At 42.9% G+C, this 21,785-nt stretch overlaps 1 protein-coding gene across 2 annotated transcripts in view; it reads right to left on the bottom strand.

Moving 5' to 3' along the window:
- The window catches only part of LOC111967601 (BTB/POZ domain-containing protein KCTD8-like), a 63,725-nt gene extending 42,968 nt beyond the window's left edge, over positions 1-20,757 (bottom strand). The window contains exons 1-2 of one of the 2 annotated variants that reach the window (XM_070444809.1): positions 19,615-20,757; positions 17,093-18,527 (exon numbers count right to left, since the gene is read on the bottom strand). In XM_070444809.1, coding sequence (XP_070300910.1) covers positions 18,415-18,527; positions 19,615-20,437 — 936 coding nt within the window. In that variant the 5' untranslated portion in view covers positions 20,438-20,757 and the 3' untranslated portion in view covers positions 17,093-18,414. Of the gene's footprint in view, positions 1-17,092; positions 18,528-19,614 lie in introns of those variants that run through there. The other variant, XM_023992761.2, reaches the window with a different exon arrangement.
- Positions 20,758-21,785: the final 1,028 nt, after the last annotated feature.

Genomic DNA, 21,785 nt, shown 5'->3' with positions numbered 1-21,785 from the left:
TGGTTTTAGATTATGGCTGTTTTTCTACTTACCCAGAGTCAGATTAACTTGTGGATTTTTATGTCTCTGCATGCAGCGTAAAGTGAGCAGAATAGGCTGGTGGGAGGCGCTARAGGAGGATGGGCTCATTGTTATGGTTGGAATGGAACTAATGGAAAGGTATCAAACATATGGAAACCACTCTCATTAATTCCTTTCCAGACTTTACAATGGCCTGTCCTCCTAACGAACTCCACCTGAAGGAAGTTGGAGGTAGTTTCGGAAGCCAATGTCAACTAGCGTTAGCACAATGACTGGAAGTCTACAGGTACAGTAGCGTAAGCTAGCAGCTTAATAGCCAGAATCTCACAGTATCCTTGTAACATGGTGAGGTTGGACCCAGATGCAGAGAAGAGACCAGATGAGGAATCAGCGGTTAAGGATAAACATAATACTTTACTGTGAAATGGTAACGAACGGAACACAGGGAAAACAATAAACCACTAAGTCTCCAAAAACTCACTCAGGAGACAAACATACACGGCACACAATTCCAACTTCTGCAAAGGACAACAGAAAACAGACCTGTTTTAACAGGATAATCATAATGAGTACATTGGACACACCTGAGTGTCTAATGTCTCTCGGGTGGTCTCTGCCGCCAACTGGTGACAGGTGGAACCATCAAAACATTTTAACATGGTTAAATGCGACCTCTTCGACAACATGGTCAATGCTTCCTATTTTTTATATATTTAAAAAAATGCCACCTTTATTTAACCAGGTAGGCTAGTTGAGAACAAGTTCTCATTTACAACTGCGACCTGGCCAAGATAAAGCAAAGCAGTGCGACACAAACAACAACACAGAGTTACACATGGAATAAACAAGCCTACAGTCAATAACACAATAGAAAAAAAGAAAGTCTATATACAGTGTGTGCAAATGGTGTCAGGAGGTAAGGCAATAAATAGGCCATAGTTGCAAGTAATTATAATTGAGCAAATTAACACTGGAGTGATAGATGTGCAGATGATGATGTGCAAGTAGAAATACTGGTGTGCAAAAGAGCAGAAAAGTAAATAAAAACAATTATAGGGATGAGGTAGGTAGATTGGATGGGCTATTTACAGATGGGTTAGCTGCTCGGATAGCTGATGTTTAAAGTTAGTGAGGGAAATATAAGTCTCCAGCTTCAGCGATTTTCTTTTTTTTGCAATTAGTTCCAGTCTTTGGCAGCAGAGAACTGGAAGGAAAGGAGGCCAAAGCAGGTGTTGGCTTTGGGGATGACCAGGAGATATACCTGCTGGGTGTTGTTATCGTGACCAGTGAGCTGAGAAGTTTATGAGAAGTTTATTTGCAGTTTATGTCTTAGACATGATAGTCTCTCTTGTATTTTTTGAATATTCATAATGTGCAAACAATTTGCCTGCACTGTAAAACATTTGTTATGTTTTAATTTTACTTTGACTGTAATATACCATTATGTTACCTATGGGCCTGTGACATTTCCTTGTAATGGCATATGAAAAGTGTATCAAATCATATTTAGAACAACAGCATGCAGTTACAACACATGTTCAGGAGTTAGCCTATCTTTGAGCATAACAGCAGCTCTATGCTTATACTGTATTCAACAGGGGACACATCTGCTTTGTTAGTGCAGCGATGCTCTATCATTGCTCAGGAATGAAGGCTTGATTCCTTCATAAATATCAATACAATGCCCTGTTGCAGAGAGGTCAATGATTTATGCAAGACTCTAGCAGGATCACACAGACGGCTCAGTTTCAGTTTCAGAGAAGAAGTGTGTACAGCAATGCCAACTTTTCCACCGACAGGAAGAAAAGTTTTAGATGAAAATAACCCAACCGCCTCCTCAACCTCTTAACCAGTCAAGCATTTGTCAGCAGCAGCCGTAGCCTCGAACTCCTCAGATGTCACGCAACACTTTTGCTTCGTCACCCTATCCATTACCCCCCTGCATATTTATGCCCTCTAGCACAATTCACTTTCAAAAGTGTTCTACTATCATGGTGTATTGAATGGGGGGGGGGGGGGGGGGAGTGTTCCCCCCCCACGAAGTGTTCTCACATACATCTTATGTTGGCATTTTGTTTTTCCCTTCAAAATACAACACCTCCCATGGAAGCATTTTGAATGACACCTCTGAGCTCTCTCTGCCACACCTTGGAATGATACAGGATTGTGAAAGTAGCCCTATCTTTAACTTGTAGCCGAGACCGATTGGCCAAGGTTCTATTGAAAGTATTTTACTCCGTTTAAAAAATATATATTTTATGCTGGTTTATGTTGTGGATGTCATTGATCTTGTGCTATATATTGATGAAAAGGATCTTGCTGGTGTATTGCTGGTGTATTGTTATAAAGGAAAGCTTTTACAGTGCTTATTCAATCCTTGTCTCACGAAGAACAGACAACAGTTCAGTACAGTGATAGAGAATGTTACAGTGGTAATAGTTGAGGCTATAGATCATCCTTTAGACAAGAACTACTGAAAGAAGACAAACATTGAAACCATTTGTGTGTCTGCCTAGAAAAAACGCTCACGTGCTGGATCATTTTTAAAAACTTTTTATACTACTGAAAACTACAAACTGAGATATCTTTATCAGAACCCAAGTTATGAGCTTTTACTTTAGTCAAAAAGTAAAAAGGGAGAAAACAGCATTCCATGATTCCATTCGGTTTCATTTGAATTCCATTGAGAGGCATGGAAGAAAAACACCAACACTCAAGTTGGATTATTTCAAAAGAGATTGTCACTATATTTAAAACAGCAACTGCTTGTGTTGTTTGCATTAAATAATCAATACTATATCTAATTATTATACTGACCAATAGCATATAAATATATTTGAATTGGAGCAAAAATGATTTACATTTCAGGGCGATAATGAACAGTAAACAACAAATCCTTAAAAAAAAAAACGTTCACAATATATACACAACACTGGATGGCATGAAAGATAGCACAATGAGTATGACGAGAATTATATACTGCTTTGTCAAGACAAGGCCCAAATCCCCGTCATCAGCGTGAAGAAATTATGGAGGAAAAGGGGGAGGAGGGCGGGGTGCCTTGTAAGAACTCGCCGACAAGAAGGTAGGCAGGTAGCCTAGTGGTTAGACTGTTGGGCTAGTAACCGAAAGGTTGCTGGATGGAATCCCTGAGATGATAAGGTAAAAATATGTTGTTCTGCCCCTGAAAGAGGCAGTTAACCCACTGTTCTCCGGTAGGCTGTCATTGTAAATAAGAATTTGTTCCTAACTGACTTGCCTGGTAAAATAATCATTAAGAAAACACAACTACCCTCTGTATTATTGTCCAATGTGCAATCATTGGAAAACAAACTCTACGATTAAGACTTTCCACCAACACGACATTAAAAACGGTAATATATCTTACGTTTCCCCGAGACGTGACGGATAATATAGAGAAGGCAGGACAGAGCAGCTATGTCTGGTAAGACGACGGGCGGGGGTGTGTGTCTATTTGTCAATAACTGCTGGTGCGCAATGTCTAATATTAAAGAAGTTTCGAGGTATTGCTCGCCTGAGGTAGAATAATTCATGATAAGGTGTAGACCACACTATCTACCAAGAGTTCTTATCTATATTATTCATAGCCATCTATTTACCACCACAAACCGATGCTGGCACGAAGACCGCACTCAACGAGCTGTATAAAGCCATAAACAAACAAGAAAATGCTCATCCAGATGAGGCGCTCCTAGTGGCCGGGGACTTTAATGCAGGCAAACTTAAATCCGTTTTACCTCATTTCTACCAGCATGTCACATGTGCAACCAGAGGAAAAAAACCTCTAGACCACCTTTACTCCACACACATTGACACATACAATGCTCTCCCTCGTCCTCCATTTGGCAAATCTGACCATAATTCTATGTTCCTAATTCCTGTTTAGAAGCAAAAACGAAAGTACCAGTGACTCGCTCAATACGGAAGTGATCAGATGACGCAGATGCTACGCTACAGGACTGTTTTGCTAGCACAGACGGGAATATGTTCTGGGAGTCATCCAGTGGCCTTGAGGAGTATACCTCGTCAGTCACCGGTTTCATCAATAAGTGCATCGACAACGTCATCCCCATACAGACCGTACGTACATTTCCCAAACAGACGCCATGGATTACAGGCAACATCCGCAACGAGCTAAAGACTAGAGCTGGCACTTTCAAGGAGAGGCTCACTAATCTGGACGCTTAAAAGAAATCCCGCTATGCGCTCAGACAAACCATCAAACAGGCAAAGCATCAATACAGGACTAAGATTGAATCCTACTACACTGGCTCTACGCTCATCGGATGTGGCAAGGTTTGAAAACTATTACGGACTACAAAGGGAAACCAAGCCACGAGCTGCCCAATGACACGAGCCTACCAGACGAGTAGGCTTTTATGCTCACTTCCAGGCAAGCAACAATGAAGCATGCATGAGAGCTTCAGCTATTCAGGATGACTGTGTGATCACGCTCTCCATAGCTGATGTCAGCAAGATCTTCACAAAGCCGTGGGGCCAGATGGATCACCAGGACGTCTACTCAAAGCATGCGTGGACCAACTGGCATGTGTCTTCACTGACATTTTCAACCTCTCCCTGACCAAGTCTGTAATACATACAGTTGAAGATGGAAGGTTTCATACACCTTAGCCAAATACATTTAAACTCAGTTTTTCACAATTCCTGACATTTAATCCTAGTAAGAATTCCCTGTCTTAGGTCAGTTAGGATCACCACTTTATTTTAAGAATGTGAAATGTCAGAATAATAGCAGAGGGAATAATTTATTTCAGCTTTTATTTCTTTCATCACATTCCCAGTGGGTCCGAAGTTTACATACACTCAATTAGTATTTGGTTGCATTGCCTTTAAATTGTTTAACTTGGGTCAAATGTTTCCGGTAGCCTTCCACAAGCTTCCCACAATAAGTTGGGTGAATTTTAGCCCATTCCTCCTGACCGAGCTGGTGAACTGAGTCAGGTTTGTAGGCCTCCTTGCTCGCACACGCCTTTTCAGTTCTGCCCACACATTTCCTATAGGATTGAAGTCAGGGCTTTGTGATGGCCACTCCAATACCTTGACTTTGTTGTCTTAAGCCATTTTGCCACAACTTTGGAAGTATGCTTGGGGTCATTGTCCATTTGGAAGACCCATTTGTGACCAAGCTTTAACTTCCTGACTGATGTCTTGAGATGTTGCTTCAATATATCCACATAATTTTCATCCTCCTGAAGCCATCTGTTTTGTGAAGTGCACCAGTCCCTCCTGCAGCAAAGCACCCCCACAACATGAGGCTGCCACCGCCGTGCTTCACGGTTGGGATGGTGTTCTTCGGCTTACAAGCCTCCCCCTTTTTCCTCCAAACATAACGATGGTCATTATGGCCAAACAGTTCTATATTTGTTTCATCAGACCAGAGGACATTTCTCCAAAAAGTACGATCTTTGTCCCCATGTGCAGTTGCAAACCGTAGTCTGGCTTTTTTATGGAGGTTTTGGAACAGTGTATTCCTACTTGCTGAGCGGCCTATCAGGTTATGTCTATGTAGGACTATTTTTACTGTGGATATAGATACTTTTGTACCTGTTTCTTCCAGCATCTTCACAAGGTCCATTGCTGTTGTTCTGGGATTGATTTGCACTTTTCGCACTAAAGTACGTTCATCTCTAAGAGACAGAACGCCTCCTTCCTGAGCTGTATGACGGCTGCGTGGCCCCATGGTGTTTATACTTGCATACTATTGTTTGTACAGATGAACGTGGTACCTTCAGGTGTTTGGAAATTGCTCCCAAGGCTGAACCAAACTTGTGATGGCCACAATTTTTTTTCTGAGGTCTTGGCTGATTTCTTTTTATTTTCCCATTTTCCTAAGAGTTTGAAGGTAGGCCTTGAAATACATCCACAGGTACACCTCCAATTGACTCAAATTATGTCAATTAGCCTATCAGAAGCTTCTAAAGCCATGACATCATTTTCTGGAAATTTCCAAGCTGTTTAAAGGCACAGTCAACTTAGTGTATGTAAACTTCTAACTCACTGGAATTGTGATACAGTGAATTATAAGTTAAATAATCTGTCTGTAAACAATTGTTGGAAAAATGACTTGTGTCATGCACAAAGTAGATGTCCTAACCGACTTGCCAAAACTATAGTTTGTTAACAATAAATTTGTGGAGTGGTTGAAAAATGAGTTTTAATGACTCCAACCTAAGTGTATGTAAACTTCCGACGTCAACTGTATATGTTTTAAAAAGACCACCATAGTCTCTGTAACCAAGAAAGCAGAGGTAACCTGCCTAAATGATTACAGCCCTGTAGCACTCGTGTCGGTAGCAATGAAGTGCTTTGAAAGGTTGGTCATGGCTCACATAAACACAATCATCCCGGAAACCCTAGACCCACTCCAATTTGGATACCGCCCCAACAGATCCACAGATGACGCAATCTCAATCGCACTCCACATTTTCCCACCTGGACCAAAAGAACYCCTTTGTGAGAATGCTGTTCATTGACTACAACTCAGCGTTTAACACCATAGTGCCCACATAGATCATCATTAAGTGATGGACCCTAGGACTAAACACCTCCCTCTGCAACTGGATCCTGGACTTCCTGACGGGCCGCCCCAGGTCGTAAGGGTAGGCAACAACACATCTGCCACGCGTGCTTAGTCCCCTCCTGTACTCCCTGTTCACCCATGACTGCGTGGCCAAGCACAACTCCAACACCATCATTAAGTTTGCTGGCGACACAACAGTGGTAGGCCTGATCACCGACAATGATTAGACAGCCTAAAGGGAGGAGGTCAGAGATCTGGCAGTGTGGTGCCAGGACAACAACCTCTCCCTTAATGTGATCAAGACAAAGGAGCTGATCATGGACTACAGGAAAAAGAGGYCCAAACAGGCCTCCATTAACATCGACGGGGCTGAAGTGGAGCAGTCGAGAGTTTCAAGTTCCTTGGTGTCCATATCACCAACAAACTATCATGGTCCAAACACACCAAGACAGTTGTGAAGAGGACACGACAACACCAATTCCCCCTCAGGAGACTGAAAAGATTTGGCATGGGTCCCCAGATCCTCAAAAGGTTATACAGCTGCACCATCAAGAGCATCCTGACCGGTTGCATCACTGCCTGGTATGGCAACTGCTTGGCATCCAACCGTAAGGCGCTACAGATGGTATTGCCTACGGCCCAGTATATCACTTGGGCCAAGCTTCCTGACATCCAGGACCTATATACTAGGCAGTGTCAGCTACCGCACGGCAAGCGGTACCAGAGCGCCAAATCTAGGACCAAAAGGCTCCGACACTGTTGTGTCGCCCCAAGCTATAAGACTGCTCTACAATTAATCAACTGGCCACCCGGACTATTTACATTGACACCCTCCCCCCATTTGTTTTTACACTGCTGCTACTCGCTGTTTATTATCTATGCATAGTCACTTTACATATTACCTCGACTAACCTGTACCCCTGCACATTGACTCAGTACCGGTACCCCCTGTATATAGCCTTGTTATTGTTATGTAATTTTCTTGTGTTACTTTAAAAAAAAACGTTTTTATATTTTTTACTTTAGTTTATTTAGTAAATATTTTCTTGAGCTGCATTGTTGGTTAAGGGCTTGTAAGTAAGCATTTCACGGTATTCGGAGCCTTGAATTCGGAGCATGTGACAAATAAATGGTGATTTGATGTCCTAAAAAGATTTCAGACACCTTTCATTCGTTAGGGGAAAGGGGGGAACCTAGTCCGTTGTCCAACTGAATGTACCCAACTGAAATGTGTCTTCCGCATTTAACCCAACCCCTGCCTTAATCGACATCTACGGTGCCTGGGGAACAGTGGGTTAACTGCCTTGCTCAGGGGCAGAACGACATATTTTACCTTGTCAGCTCAGGGATTCAATCCAGCAACCTTCCGGTTACGGCCCAACGCTCTAAACACTGGGCTACCTGCTGCCCCCTTTCAGTTCCCTGGCATCGKACATTCCCGTGTGGCTCAGTTGGTAGAGCATGGCGCTTGCAACGCCAGGGTTGTGGGTTCATTCCCCACGGGGGGACCAGGATGAATATGTATGAACTTTCCAATTTGTAAGTCYCTCTGGATAAGAGCGTCTGCTAAATGACTTAAATGTAAATGTACATAGGCCTAATGAGTCCAAAGTTTTCACAGAAGCTTCATGGACAATAATACTGTCCAATGTAAAGAATGTCTGTTGACTGTTTTGCTGCTTCTGCTGGCCAAATCGATGCCATAACTAATTACATTACTGCTAAGACCAGATTTTGGTGAGCAAATTGGCATTTTTAAGGACACACCTCAAATATTTCCACCCCTCCCACCTTAGTTCAAGCGAGCTGATATCCAACCCAAATAGCAGAGAGCTGGCTTTGCCAAAGAGCGAGCGTTTGACATTAGTGCCGCCTTAACGGCAGCCGAAAATAGAGCCCCTGGTTTCATTGGAAGAGGAATGATTGAAGGATCGAAAACTGCCTGAGGGCAGATAGATGGGGTTTTGGTGGGGTGTATCTAGGGGTGAGGTATGTCTGGGGAATAGGGAATGATTTGTGGAGGGGGGGGACTGCTCCAATCTAAACAGATTGGAGCATTCTAATCGATAGAAATAAATACTGAGAAAGAGGGGAGTGTGTGTGCGTGTTTGTGCGTACGTGGTGTGCCTGTGTGGATGTAGGCTACGTGTGCTTGTGTATCATTGTGTATGTGTGTCTGAATGTGTGTTTGTATGCCTGCAAAGACTTCAGGGGACTGAAAGGTGTTCATGAAGACAAAATGCCCAGTCTATATTATGACTGTCTACAGTTCCAGACATTTTGCTCCCTGACTTGTTGCCAGACCCCTGTCTCACCTCCCCCAGTCACGTTTCCCTGCTGCTAATGAAGAACTCTTGGCTTGGTCCCATTGGARGTGAAGGCTTTGACGGAAAGGGGAGGCTTGACGGGGGGAGAGCAGGCACACAGGGGCAGGGGGCAGCGGGGTCGACAGGGCCTGTCGGCCGGCTTTAGTGTGATGTGTTGCTGCCCCGTGGGAGCTGGCTGCCTAGTTATCTTTTGTCAGGTTGAAGAACACGTCCAAGGGGCCTGGGAAGGTGGAAGATTATATATTTCTGCTTGTCAGTGGCAACTCCATTGAAGAAAAGTTTTTTTTTTGTGAGGTGTGATTATCAGCCATTGCTTTTTGAAAAAATTAAGTGTATAATTATGATTGAATTTTTTTTTTATCATCCAACATAAGACTACCAAAATTGACAAAGCAAACTCTGCTACTTCAAGGATATTGAATGTTGTCCATTGCCCTAGAATGTGAGCACTAATAAACGTGATGTGGCCCACAATAAGAATTCAGATATCGGCGCCGTTCATTGTTGGAAATGTCACAGGAAGGCCAAAAAGATCATCAAGGACAACAACCACCCGAGCCACTGCCTGTTCACCCCGCTATCATCCAAAACACGAGGTCAGTACAGGTGTATCAAAGCTGGGACCGAGAGACTGAAATACAGCTTCTATTTCAAGGAAATCAGACTGTTAAAAAGCTACAACTAGCACATTAGAGGCTGCTTTCTTTATACGTTGTCTTGAAATCACTGCCCACTTTAATAAATGGAACGCTAGTCACTTTAGTAATGTTTACATATCTTGCATTACTCATCTCATATGTTTATACTGTATTCTATGCTATTCTATTGTTGTCTATGCTGCTCTGACATTGCTCGTCCATATATTTATATATTGTTAATTCCATTCCTTTACTTACATTTGTGTGCATTAGCTATATGTTATGCAATTGTTAGATATTACTTGTTAGATCTTACAGCACTGTCGGAGCTAGAAACACAAGCATTTCGCTACACCCGCAATAACATCTGCCAAACACGTGTATGTGACAAATAACATTTGAAGTTATTTGAATTGGGGATTTGATTAGGGGTGTGAAGTTGGGATCCATAACATTAAGAAAAATCCCTACCCGAAAACTGTTTTCTTAGTTTTTCCCCCACAAAATTAAAATCACAGTGCAGTTATCACAAAACATTAGTTTCCGTGTTAGGCCTATAGACTAACTAGATATTAGGCTAACGGCCTGGGGAATGTTGTAAAATGTMATAAAACCAGAGAGGCATGCATTTGTGAGGCGTGCATGTCAAGAAATTACGAGATACAGATTACCAAGAAATGTTTTCTGCCTGCCTGCCCCCTCCTCTCTCTCCCTCGATCTGGCTCGCCTCCGCTTTGCTAATGATGCTAGTGTGTGTTCAGTCTTCGGTCTTTTGCGTGCAGAATATCCTAGCCGATTCATTGATGACAGGCCCTGCTTTACTGAATTTGCGAGACATTGCAAGCCAAGAAATGGCAAGARACAGCATTCCATTGCAAGTCACAGCTTTTGATAGGCCTACAGTGGTTCTTCCTTTAAAAGTTTTGAGTTTATGACCTGACCATTTGTGGTAGATGGTGTCAGATTGTGGTAAATTGCGTAATTCTGGCAACAATAGCTGACACTTAAATAACATGGCATAGAATTCTGCAGCACCCCACAAGCTGTGCTGCAGTGCGCCACAACTTTTAAATGAAGAACCACTGTAGTGCACTGTTCTGACTGTCTGCCTGAGGCCGACCTGCCGACCTGCCCCACTCTCTCTCCATACCTTGCTCGATATGAAGGATGCAAGTGTTTGTGTTCTCAGAAGTACGGCAACTAATCTCCTCCATTAAAAAAATACTAAATCTTCTAAGTCGATTCCAAGACAAATCAAATGTTGACACTCAGAAATGGGAGTCGACACCTGGAGTAACTATGGCTTATTTATTGCCTTACCTCCCTGATCTTACTACATTTGCATACACTGTACATTCTTCTATTGTGTTATTGACTGTACCTTTGTTTATCCCATGTGTAACTCTGTGTTGTTGTTTTTGTCGCACTGCTTTGCTTTATCTTGGCCAGGTCGCAGTTGTAAATGAGAACTTGTTCTCAACTGGCCTACCTGGTTAAATATTTTATATTTTTTTAAAAATTTAAAAGTCTACTCTCCACCACTACTCATCTTCCTTAAGTTTGGAAAACCCTTTAGTTTATTGTAATGTAAACATATATGATTACTGAAGGCAAATACTAATGTTCATTTCCATTTTTTTTATTTTTTTTATTTACATGTTAGCTAGCTAGCATGCCCAATGCAATATGGAACTTCCATTTGTTGGCCCACTCAAGATAACATTCTACAGATCAATTAAATCAGGCTGGTTTACACACAAAATGATTAGTTAGCTAGCTAGTAACGCAGTACTATAAAGCTGTCATTTACAATCAGCGATTGTAATGGAAAGTAATGGAGCTAACGTTTTGTCCATTCATAACGAGGTTCACATTTTATTGCCTATGTAATTTGCGTGCCTTGATGGTGGTTAACAATTACTTTGCCAAATTGTTTATATTAACACTCTTGCAGTAATTTCAGCAGTTCAGATTTTTWGATTTTTGGTAGCAAGCAATCGATATCCTATGGTAAACTTGTTGAAAGCGAGTGGCAGTTTAGGTAATTTTTTGTCCTTTTTGAGCCGCATCCCATTCCATGCTACGCCCTGCCACTCGCCTTCACTCCCCTCAAAGATGTAAAAGGATTGTAAAGGTGTTGATTAAATGTCTACCAATACAGTTACACCAATCCACTGCTTGTAAATCTTTGAGGGTTGTGTGAATGAGTGCACAGGCAAGAAGGGATGCGAATTTAGCCTGAGGACTCAAACTAAATTCTTCCGTTACTCTGTCGTTCGCTGCATACTTTAGTCTGAGACTGCCAGCATTGAAGTCGTTTGTGAGGCATTGTATAAAACAAAGTCATCAGCGATTGGATTGTCTCCAACCAATCAGAGTATCAAAGCCAATGACACATTTTCAAACTGTCGCTTCACCCGCATGTGTTCTAGCTCAACCCATTGGTTTTTGGACCAATCAGACGCCCCGAATTTGTTTGCATTCGGTGAAGGGTCAGGAGGTACTCAGATCCAGACTCACAGAGTATGGTTACATGTACCCAATTATGTGATTATTGTGGATAGCCAGATTAATATAATAGTTCAATGAAAATGTTTACATGCTTTGTAAGAAGAAAGATTTCCCTGACAATCCTGTTAACATGGACACATCTGAAATCAGGCTACCTGATGGCACTCTGATAAATGCAGAAAATCGGCAATCAAATAAATGTTCTACCACAGCGACCATGTTTTTTTTGGGAAGCATATGTTATTCTGAATTCGGACATAGAACGTTTGTATGTGAAAACTACTTCTAAAAGGGATACATTCAGTTGTTCCGAACTCACTTCACTTGCACTAAAGAGGGAGGCAGGCTCAGCTGGTGCTAGCACATGTGAAGATCAACTACACAGCTGGAAGATTGCTCAGAAAACAGGTGTTTTAATCGGCGTATGCTTACTTCGATTGACCTTAGGTCGATTAATAGTAAGGGGTTTAAATTAGTATGTTTACATGCACAGTAATACTTTGATATTAAACTGATTATGGTCATGTAAACACCTTACTTTGCTCATCTTAAATCTGCATGAGGTCATAATCGAAGTAAGCATATGCCGATTTAAAACACCTGGTTTTCTTGCAAAGCATGTAAAGGTTTCAAAATAACTATTATATTAACCTGACTAGCCACAATAATCGCATTATTGTGTGCATGTAACCGTGCTCAATGACTATTGCATTATCTGCCTACTGACATAATCAGTTTAATATCGAATTATTACTGTGCATTTAAACATACTTAAATGAGGGAGTTATTTTATGCCGGCTTGGGTTGAACCTGGCAAAGGCCCCTCGTGTCATCGCCGAAAGCGGAGAGGGAGGAGCGCCCTTCTCAAATCGAATAGTAATCTACGCCCCGCTTGGTCATTTTGGCAACAAGGCAGCATCGTGCATCCTCCAGAAACACACATCTCTTTTCCATAAAATAAATGTTTGCCTTTTCTAACTATTTCGTTTTCATTATATAATATAGTATCAATGGTAGGCTATACCTTGGTTTTTGAGAACGCGCCTCACACATACAATTTACAGGAGCCTAGTATTTTTAGTTTGAGGAGAAGTGTGATGCGTAAAGGACTATACTCATAGAAGCCAATTACAACAATGTTGACTGTCAACACTCCAAACATATTGAGCATATACACTGGATGTTTTTTTATGTTCACGAATACAAGGCTCACAGGCACAAACATAGCATTTTTCCTGTTCCATGTTCATTTGAGCAATGTGCGTCACGGCCGGATAGGCTGTGCTTTCATTGTCAAAATCCATCCCATAACCAACCACATTACAGCTAAGACCAGCTTTCGGTTGGTCTAAATATCCCCACCATCTCATATTGAAATTGACACTTTGGTTCATGGTTTTAAGGACACACCTCAGATATTGCCACCGCTCCCATCTCAGTGCAAGCGAGCTCATATAAGACAGGTAAATGACCAATCCTGGCGCTAGGGTTTCAAAATAGAAGAAAAGCACCGGGTTTAACAGTTCAAAATTGCAAATGAGCGTGCGTTTTACAATTGTATGTTGTGTGTGATTGTCTTGTATTGTTTTTACTATGCCTCTATAACAAACAAATTTAATCTCATCTCTCAGCAGCTAACAATGTTCCAACTGGCCATGYAGATGTCGGTAACTCATTCCATTACCTGTTCCTGAAGCTGAATTTCAATTATTATCATTATTTTGGGCCTCATTTGTCAAATCGACACAAATTTTATTTGTCACATGCACCGAATACAACAGGTGTAGACCTTACCGTGAAATGCTTACTTTACAAGCCCTTAATTAACCAACAACGCAGTTCAAGAAATAGTTTAGAAAATGATGCAGAGCTGTTGCCATACCAAGCGGTGATGCAACCGGTCGAGATTCTCTCCATGGTGCACCTGTAAACTTTTTTTAAATTCTTTTTTTACTTTTATCCAATTTTCTCCCCAATTTTTTTTTCTTCAAAGTATCCAATCGCTAGTAATTACTATCTTGTCTCATCGCTACAACTCCCGTACAGGCTCGGGAGAGACGAAGGTCGAAAGCCATGCGTCCTCCYAAGCACAACCCAACCAAGCCGCACTGCTTCTCAACACAGCGTGCCTCCAACCCAGAAGCCAGCCACACCAATGTGTCAGAGGAAACACCGTGTACCTGGCCCCCTTGGTTAGCGCGCACTGCACCCGGCCCGCCACAGGAGTCGCTGAAGCGCGATGAGACAAGGATATCCCTACCGGCCAAACCCTCCCTAACCCAGACGACGCTATGCCAATTGTGCTTCGCCCCACGGACCTCCCGGCCGCGGCCGGCTGCGACAGAGCCTGGGCGCGAACCCAGAGACTCTTGTGGCGCAGCTAGCACTGCGATTAAGTGCCCTAGACCACTGCGCCACCCGGGAACCTGTAAACTTTTTGAGGATCTGGGGACCCATGCCAAATCTTTTCAGTCTCCTGAGGGGGGAAATGTGTTGTCGTGCCCTCTTCACAACTGTCTTGGTGTGTTTGGACCATAATAGTTTGTTGGTGATGTGGACACCAAGGATCTTGAAGCTCTCGACCGCTCCACTTCAGCCCCGTCGATGTTAATGGGGGCCTGTTGGGCCCTCCTTTTCCTATAGTACCCGATCAGCTCCGTTGCCTTGCTCACAATGAGGGAAAGGTTGTTGTCCTGGCACCACACTGCCAGGTCTCTGACCTCCTCCCTATAGGCTGTCTCATCGTTGTCATTGTCACTGTTGTGTCGTCAGAAAACTTAATGATGGTGTTGGAGTCGTGCTTGAGCACAGTCATGGGTGAACAGGMAGTACAGGAGGGGACTAAGCACGCACCCCTGAGGGGCCCCAGTGTTGAGGCAGATGTGCTGTTGCTTACCCATACCACCTGGGGTGGCCCGTCAGGAAGTCCAGGATCCAGTTGCAGAGGGAGGTTTAGTACCAGGGTCCTTAGCTTAGTGATGAGTTTTGTGGGCACTATGGTGTTGGACGCTGAGCTGTAGTCAATGAATAGCATTCTCACGTAGGTGTTCCTTTTGTCCAGGTGGGAAAGGGCAGTGTGGAGTGCGATTGAGATTGCATCATCTGTGGATCTGCTGGGGCGGTATGCAAATTGGAGTGGGCCTAGGGTTTCCGGAATGATAGTGTTGATGTGAGCCATGACCATCCTTTCAAAGCACTTCATGGCTACCGACGTGAGTGCTATGGGGCGGTAATCATTTAGGCAGGTTACCTTCGCTTTCATGGCACATGGATTATGGTGGTCTGTTTGAAACATGTACAGTAGGTATTACAGACTCGGTCAGGGAGAGGTTGAAAATGTCAGTGTACAGTAGACAAGCTTTGCGTACACGTCCTGATAATCTGTCTGGCCATGCGGCTTTGCGCATGTTGACCTGTTTAAAGGTCTTACTCACATCGGCTACAGAGAGTGTAATCACACAGTCGTCTGAAACAGCTGGTGCTCTTATGCATGCTTCAGTGTTGCTTGCCTCGAAGCGAGCATAAAGGCATTTAYCTAGTCTAGTAGGCTTGCGTCACTGGGCAGCTCTAGTTTTCAAGCCCTGCCACATCCGACGAGCGTCAGAGCTGAGGATTCAATCTTTGTCCTGTATTGATGCTTTGCCTGTTTGATGGTTCGTCTGAGGGCATAACAGGATTTCTTTTAAGTGTCCGGATTAGTGTCCCGCTCCTTGAAATCGGCAGCTCTAGTCTTTAGCTCAATGCTGATGTTGCCTGTAATCCATGGTTTCTCGTTAGGAAAGGTACGTATGGTCACTGTGGGGACGACGTCGTCGATGAAGCCGGTGACTGAGGTGGTATACTCCTCAATGCCATTGGATGAATCCCAGAACATATTCCAGTCTGTGCTAGCAAAACAGTCCTGTAGCGTAGCATCCGCATCATCTGACCACTTCCGTATTGAGCAAGTCACTGGTACTTCCTGCTTTAGTTTTTGCTTGTAAGCAGGAATCAGGAGCATAGAATTATGGTCAGATTTGCAAATGGAGGTTGAGGGGGAGTTTGGTGTGCATCCCTGTGTGTGGAGTAAAGGTGGTCTAGAGTTTTTTTCCTCTGGTTGCACATGTGACATGCTGGTAGAAATTAGTTATAATGGATTTAGTTTGCCTGCATTAAAGTCGGCGGCAACTAGGAGCGCCTCTTCTGGATGAGCATTTTGTTGTTTGCTTATGGCCTTATACAGCTCATTGAGTGCAGTCTTAGTGCCAGCATCGGTTTGTGGTGGTAAATAGACGGCTACGAATAATATAAATGAGAATTCTCTTGGTAGATAGTGTGGTCTACAGCTTATTATGATGTATTCTCAGGCGAGCAATACCTCGAGACTTCTTTAATATTAGATATCGCGCGCCAGCAGTAATTGACAAATAGACACACACACCCGTCTCTCGTCTTACCACCAGACGTAGCTGCTCTGTCCTGCCGATGCACGAAGAAGCCAGCCAGCTCAATATTTTCCGTGTCGTCGTTCAGCCACGTCTCGGTGAAACATAAGATATTACAGTCTTTAATGCCCTGTTGGTAGGATAGTCTTAATCATCCAGTTTGTTTTCCAATGATTGCACGTTGGCCAATAATACGGAGGGTAGTGGTGGTTTTCTTACAAGGTACTCCTCCCCCTTTTCTCTGTCTTTTCTTCACGCTGATGACAGGGATTTGGGCCTTGTCTTGACAAAGCAGTATATCCTTTGCATCAAACTCATTAAAGAAACAATCTTTGTCCAGTTCGAGGTAAGTAATCGCTGTTCTGATGTCCAGAAGCTCTTTTCGGTCATAAGAGACGGTAGCAGCAACATTATGTACAACATGAGTTACAAACAATGTGAAAAAACAAACAAAATAGCACAGTTTGTTAGGAGCCCGTACAACGGCGTCATCAAGTTATTACAATAGACTTCTTATTGCTTTTCCTTTTTCATTTGGTAAAAACAATTGCATCTTCCACTAGCCTATTAGACCTGTCAAATAATGGGATTGCAGGCTAATGGTGTCCATGGCTTGAACATGCAGTACACTTTTGAAATACGAATGCAACGTGTGTGGACTAATATTTCCATGTTGYAGCCAATACAAAAAACTCGATAGGCTACAAGTTTGTTATAACTAGGCCTATTCTATGGTTACTGTATACTATTTAATAAACTTTGATCGTAAATGTGTAGGACAAACATTCATGCCTCCTACCAATGAGCCCTTAGGCCTACGTGTGCATACATTACCTTATGCTCATGGAACGAGAGATGTGATTTATGATATCATGCTTCTGACCTGATCCTGTTTAAAAATATAGTTGATGTTTTAAAAAACTGATTGATTGTTTTTCGTTTAATTTGACTTAAAACTTATTAGAAAGATTCACCGTCAGTGAGTTTATGTTGAGAACATACATGGCTTGAATGCAATGCAATTTCATCTGCTATTTCTGGAGAAGTGCAAATATGACCTATAGGATGGTTCCATGATGTTTATAAAACATTACATTTATGAGCAGTATAACAGTGAGTGGTTATTCCCCCTTTGTCTTTATATTGCATCTTTGTCCAGCTCCTGTGAATTGTTGGATGTGCGTAAAACCCTCCATAGTCTATGTTGCCTTGTCTGTATTATGTGCGGGGGAGCAATTAGGATATCTGTAACCGTATTCAAACAACCTATTTAAAACAAGTTGTTTAGTTTTTTTCTGAATTTGTTTATTATCATACACTGTCTTTTTAGGCCTTATCGATATTCAAAATCAAATCAAATTTTATTTGTCACATACACGTGTTTAGCAGATGTTATTGCGGGTGTAGCGAAATACATGTGTTTCTAGCTCCAACAGTGCAGTAATATCTAACAAGTAATACCTAACAATACACACAATCTGAAGTAAAGGAATGGAATTAAGAATATATATATATATATATTTGGATGAGCAATGTCAGTGGCATAGACTAAGATACCAGTAGAATAGGATAGAATACAGTATATACATATGAGAAGAGTAATGCAAAATATGTAAACATTATTAAAGTAACTAGTGTTCCATTATTAAAGTGGCCAGTGARTTCAAGTGTATGTATATAGGCAGCAGCCTCTAATGTGCTAGTGATTGCTGTTTTTCAGTCTCTCTGTCCCAGCTTTGATGCACCTGTACTGACCTCGCCTTCTGGATGATAGCGAGGTGAACAGGCAGTGGCTCGGGTGGTTGTTGTCCTTGATGATCTTTGTGAGGGTTTTAGGTGCCAAACCAAATTTCTTCAGCCTCCTGAGTTTGAAGAGGCACTGTTGCACCTTCTTCACCACACTGTCTGTGTGGGTGGACCATTTCAGTTTGTCAGTGATGTGTACGCCAAGGAACTTGAAGCTCTCCACCTTCTCCACTGCTGTACCGTTGATGTGGATAGGGGGGTGCTCCCTCTGCCGTTTCCTTAAGTCCACGATCAGCTCCTTAGTTTTGTTGACATTGGGTGAGAGGTTATTTTCCTGGCACCACACTCCCAGGGCCACTCCTCTTGACCTCCTCTCTAGTGAATTTAATATTGCTTATTGACTATGTTTGGCATGTCCAAACTGCAATTTACAGTGGGCTTAGCCCAGATGAGGCTGGTGGAAGGAGCTATAGGGGGACAGGCTCATTGTAATGGCTGGAATGGAATTAATGTTTAATGTAAACATGGCTTACATATGTTTGATTTGTTTCATACCGTTTCATTTATTCCAATCCAGCCTTTACAATGAGCATGTCCTCCTATAGCTCCTCCCACCAGCCTCCTCTGGCATACCCTCTATATGAGTGTGAATGCTATAGCCTATGTTTATTCATGTATTTCCATATTGAGCAATGCAATTACAATAATGTGACTGCAAATATGTTCAACATATTTAGCAAATATGGGGCAGGCAATTCAACGAACTAGGCTTTAACAGACTAATATTCGTATTGGAGTTGATGACAATGCAATACATAAAAGACCGTAAATACACGACTTGAAGCAACCACATTTTTAGCCATGGTGCATGTTCTGATTGGCCAGTGAGGTGTCAAGCCTTGAAACACCCAAAACTTGTTTATTAATCAAAACCCAGGKCTTTCACGCCACCGTCAGCTATCGCACCCATAATTCTGGTTGTGAAATTAGCAAAAATATTTCTGACACTCGCCCGAACGTATAGCCTACCGCCAGTGCTAAGACTTTGTTAAAATAGAGCCCTATATGTTACTGTCCTACACACCTTTCTCTCTAATCCATTCTCACTTTTACCCATCTATTGTGATTTGGAAAACATGTCAAAATCTGATTAGAGGAACAGGGAGGATGTTCTAAAGGAAAGTGAAGAAGCTGGTAATGATTACTTTGAACCCCGTAGAGGAAAATGTATTCAATCCAAGTCAAAATAGGTKGGCAAATAATCCATTCATTCATTTCACTTGTGAAGCGAAATTTGACACAATACTAAAACCTGACAAAACATGTTGGACCCACTTTTCCTAAATGTATGCTAGTGAATGCGTGAGAAGTCATATTGCACTTACTGAAGAAGATGTACTCCGTATAGCTGCTCCAGATTTTGTCGTCCCTGTACTGGTTGACAAAAGCGGCTGTTCCCGTGGAATTACAAGCCACCATTGTAAAGCCCGCCTCAGAAAGCCGGTCAAATGCCTGCTCCAAGTAGGTGAACTTGAGGTAAAACCTTGACGTGTACTTCTCCGGTGGCCGGTCTGGGTCCCGGCTCTCGTTCAGTGTTTCCCCAAACACCTCTTTGGCCAGAGCGATGCGTCCACACACCATGATCCTGGCCACGCGTCGGAACTTGGCATCGGCTTGGTTGTCCCGCACCGTGGTGTAGGATCCCCTGTAGCCGATGGTGATGAACCCTGACCTCTTGTCCGAGGAAGTCAAGGTACGACCTGTGGGGTACTCACTGCTTTGTGAGCTCTCCTCAATATCGCTGTGGCAGCCTTCATCATTCATGGAGCCCTGCTTGGAACCCACCCGGGGCCCCAGGAGGCGCAGCAGTTCYCCCAGCTGGAAGTGCTCGGCTTCCCTCTGCAGGCGCTCACGTTCAGGGAAGTGGTCGGGCAGCACCAGCTGGCGGTCTCGCAGGAAGTCCAGCACGTAGCGGAACAGGAATCCATCGCGGTCAATAAAGAAGCGCCCGCGGCTGTCCCTTGGCAGCTCCCGTGGCGGGCACCGGGTGAACATGGCGTGCAGGGTGGTGTCGGGCACGCTGACCAGGGTGGAGCGCTTCGTGACATACACCTGGCCGCCCACGTTGAGCTCCACTACCTCCGGGTAGGGCAACGGGGCCGGGCCAGACACCTCGCTGATGGGCAGAATGGTCTCCTTCATGGCCATGGTCCTGTAGTTCCACCAGGGTATAGAGAGAAATCAAACACCTTCCAAACCCAATAAGGTCCTCTTAGATCCTCTCAAACAAGTGGAGCAAAATATCTCAGTAAGGAGCGAGAGACAAAAAAGGTCTCAATAGAATCAATAGAGGTCACCAAGGAGTTCACAGCATAGCAGGTGCTGAAGTTTGAAAGAGGCAGAGGACTACATCCCTGCTGTTAGAGGAAGCTAATGAGGAAGAGAGAGAGGGAGAGCGAGAAAGAGAGAAAATATGGAGAGACAGAGAAGTATCCTGTCACCTCACTAATGGAGAGCGCAAATGCGAAGAGAGAGCGATAGAGCAGGAGAAGAAAAAAAACACTCTGAGCGACTCCCGGATGACATCATCCTCTGAATAAAAGGGGAGGTGCTGCAGTTACAGCCTTTTAAAGAGGCAATAGTGCTCCAATATTACCCAACTTCATCTCCTTTTAAAGTKTGAAGATGACCTGGTAATAAAAATGACATAAACAACATGATAAACAGATACATATTTTCAGACGTTAACAAATCCCAGCATTTTTGAATGTTGCTTCCGGGAATGTCGACAATAAAAATGTGACATGTCACAATCTGTTTATATATTTCACATGTCTTTTTAACAAATGCTATAATATATTACACAACCATATTTCCTACATAATATGTATTTTTGGTTGATTGGAAATGCAACAATACTGTAGCAGTGGCAAATATCCAAGACATTTCTATATTTCAACATTTGGGTTCAAATCAGAAGCCCACAGTGCCATCTGTTGGAATGCTGCAAAACATTTAAACAGGATCTTAACATGTTCAATATCCAATAAACTCAAACATGGTTGAGGTCTTGTTTTTGGACGTGGCACGCAATCATTGGTTGATGCATGCAACGTCTGAGCATTGGAAAGCAACCATCGTTTCTGCTGAGGCAGCATGTTGGCTGTGACCCAGAGCTGTGGGTGCAAAGCATCGTGGGTCATAAGAGGAGATTAATTAAGACATTTTCAAGCAGTAAGCATATTCGATGATGCTCTCTGTTCAATTAGATTGAGGAAAGTCTGACTTTGATTAATGGCCTTGTAACGTTTCATTGTGTTCAATGACCTTTGCTGAACTGTGGTATCGTTTTGTTACATTGGTGTCAGATATAATCATATAGAAAAGGTATTGTATTTTCGGTTGAACTAATGAGTTGGATCAGTATATGCTTGGGGAATAATTGGATCATCTTTGAACAGACATGTACATAACTACAGAATATCTTTACAGAGAGGCAGAAACATTTCCTAGTGATTTAGGTGTTTTACATAGGCCTAATCGTTCGTATTGAGAT

Source organism: Salvelinus sp. IW2-2015, linkage group LG8 (genome assembly GCF_002910315.2).
Source record: "Salvelinus sp. IW2-2015 linkage group LG8, ASM291031v2, whole genome shotgun sequence".
NCBI classification, from domain to species: Eukaryota; Metazoa; Chordata; class Actinopteri; order Salmoniformes; family Salmonidae; genus Salvelinus; species Salvelinus sp. IW2-2015.
The sequence above is the reverse complement of the archived record's forward strand: the minus strand, read 5'-3'. Positions and strand labels throughout refer to the sequence as shown.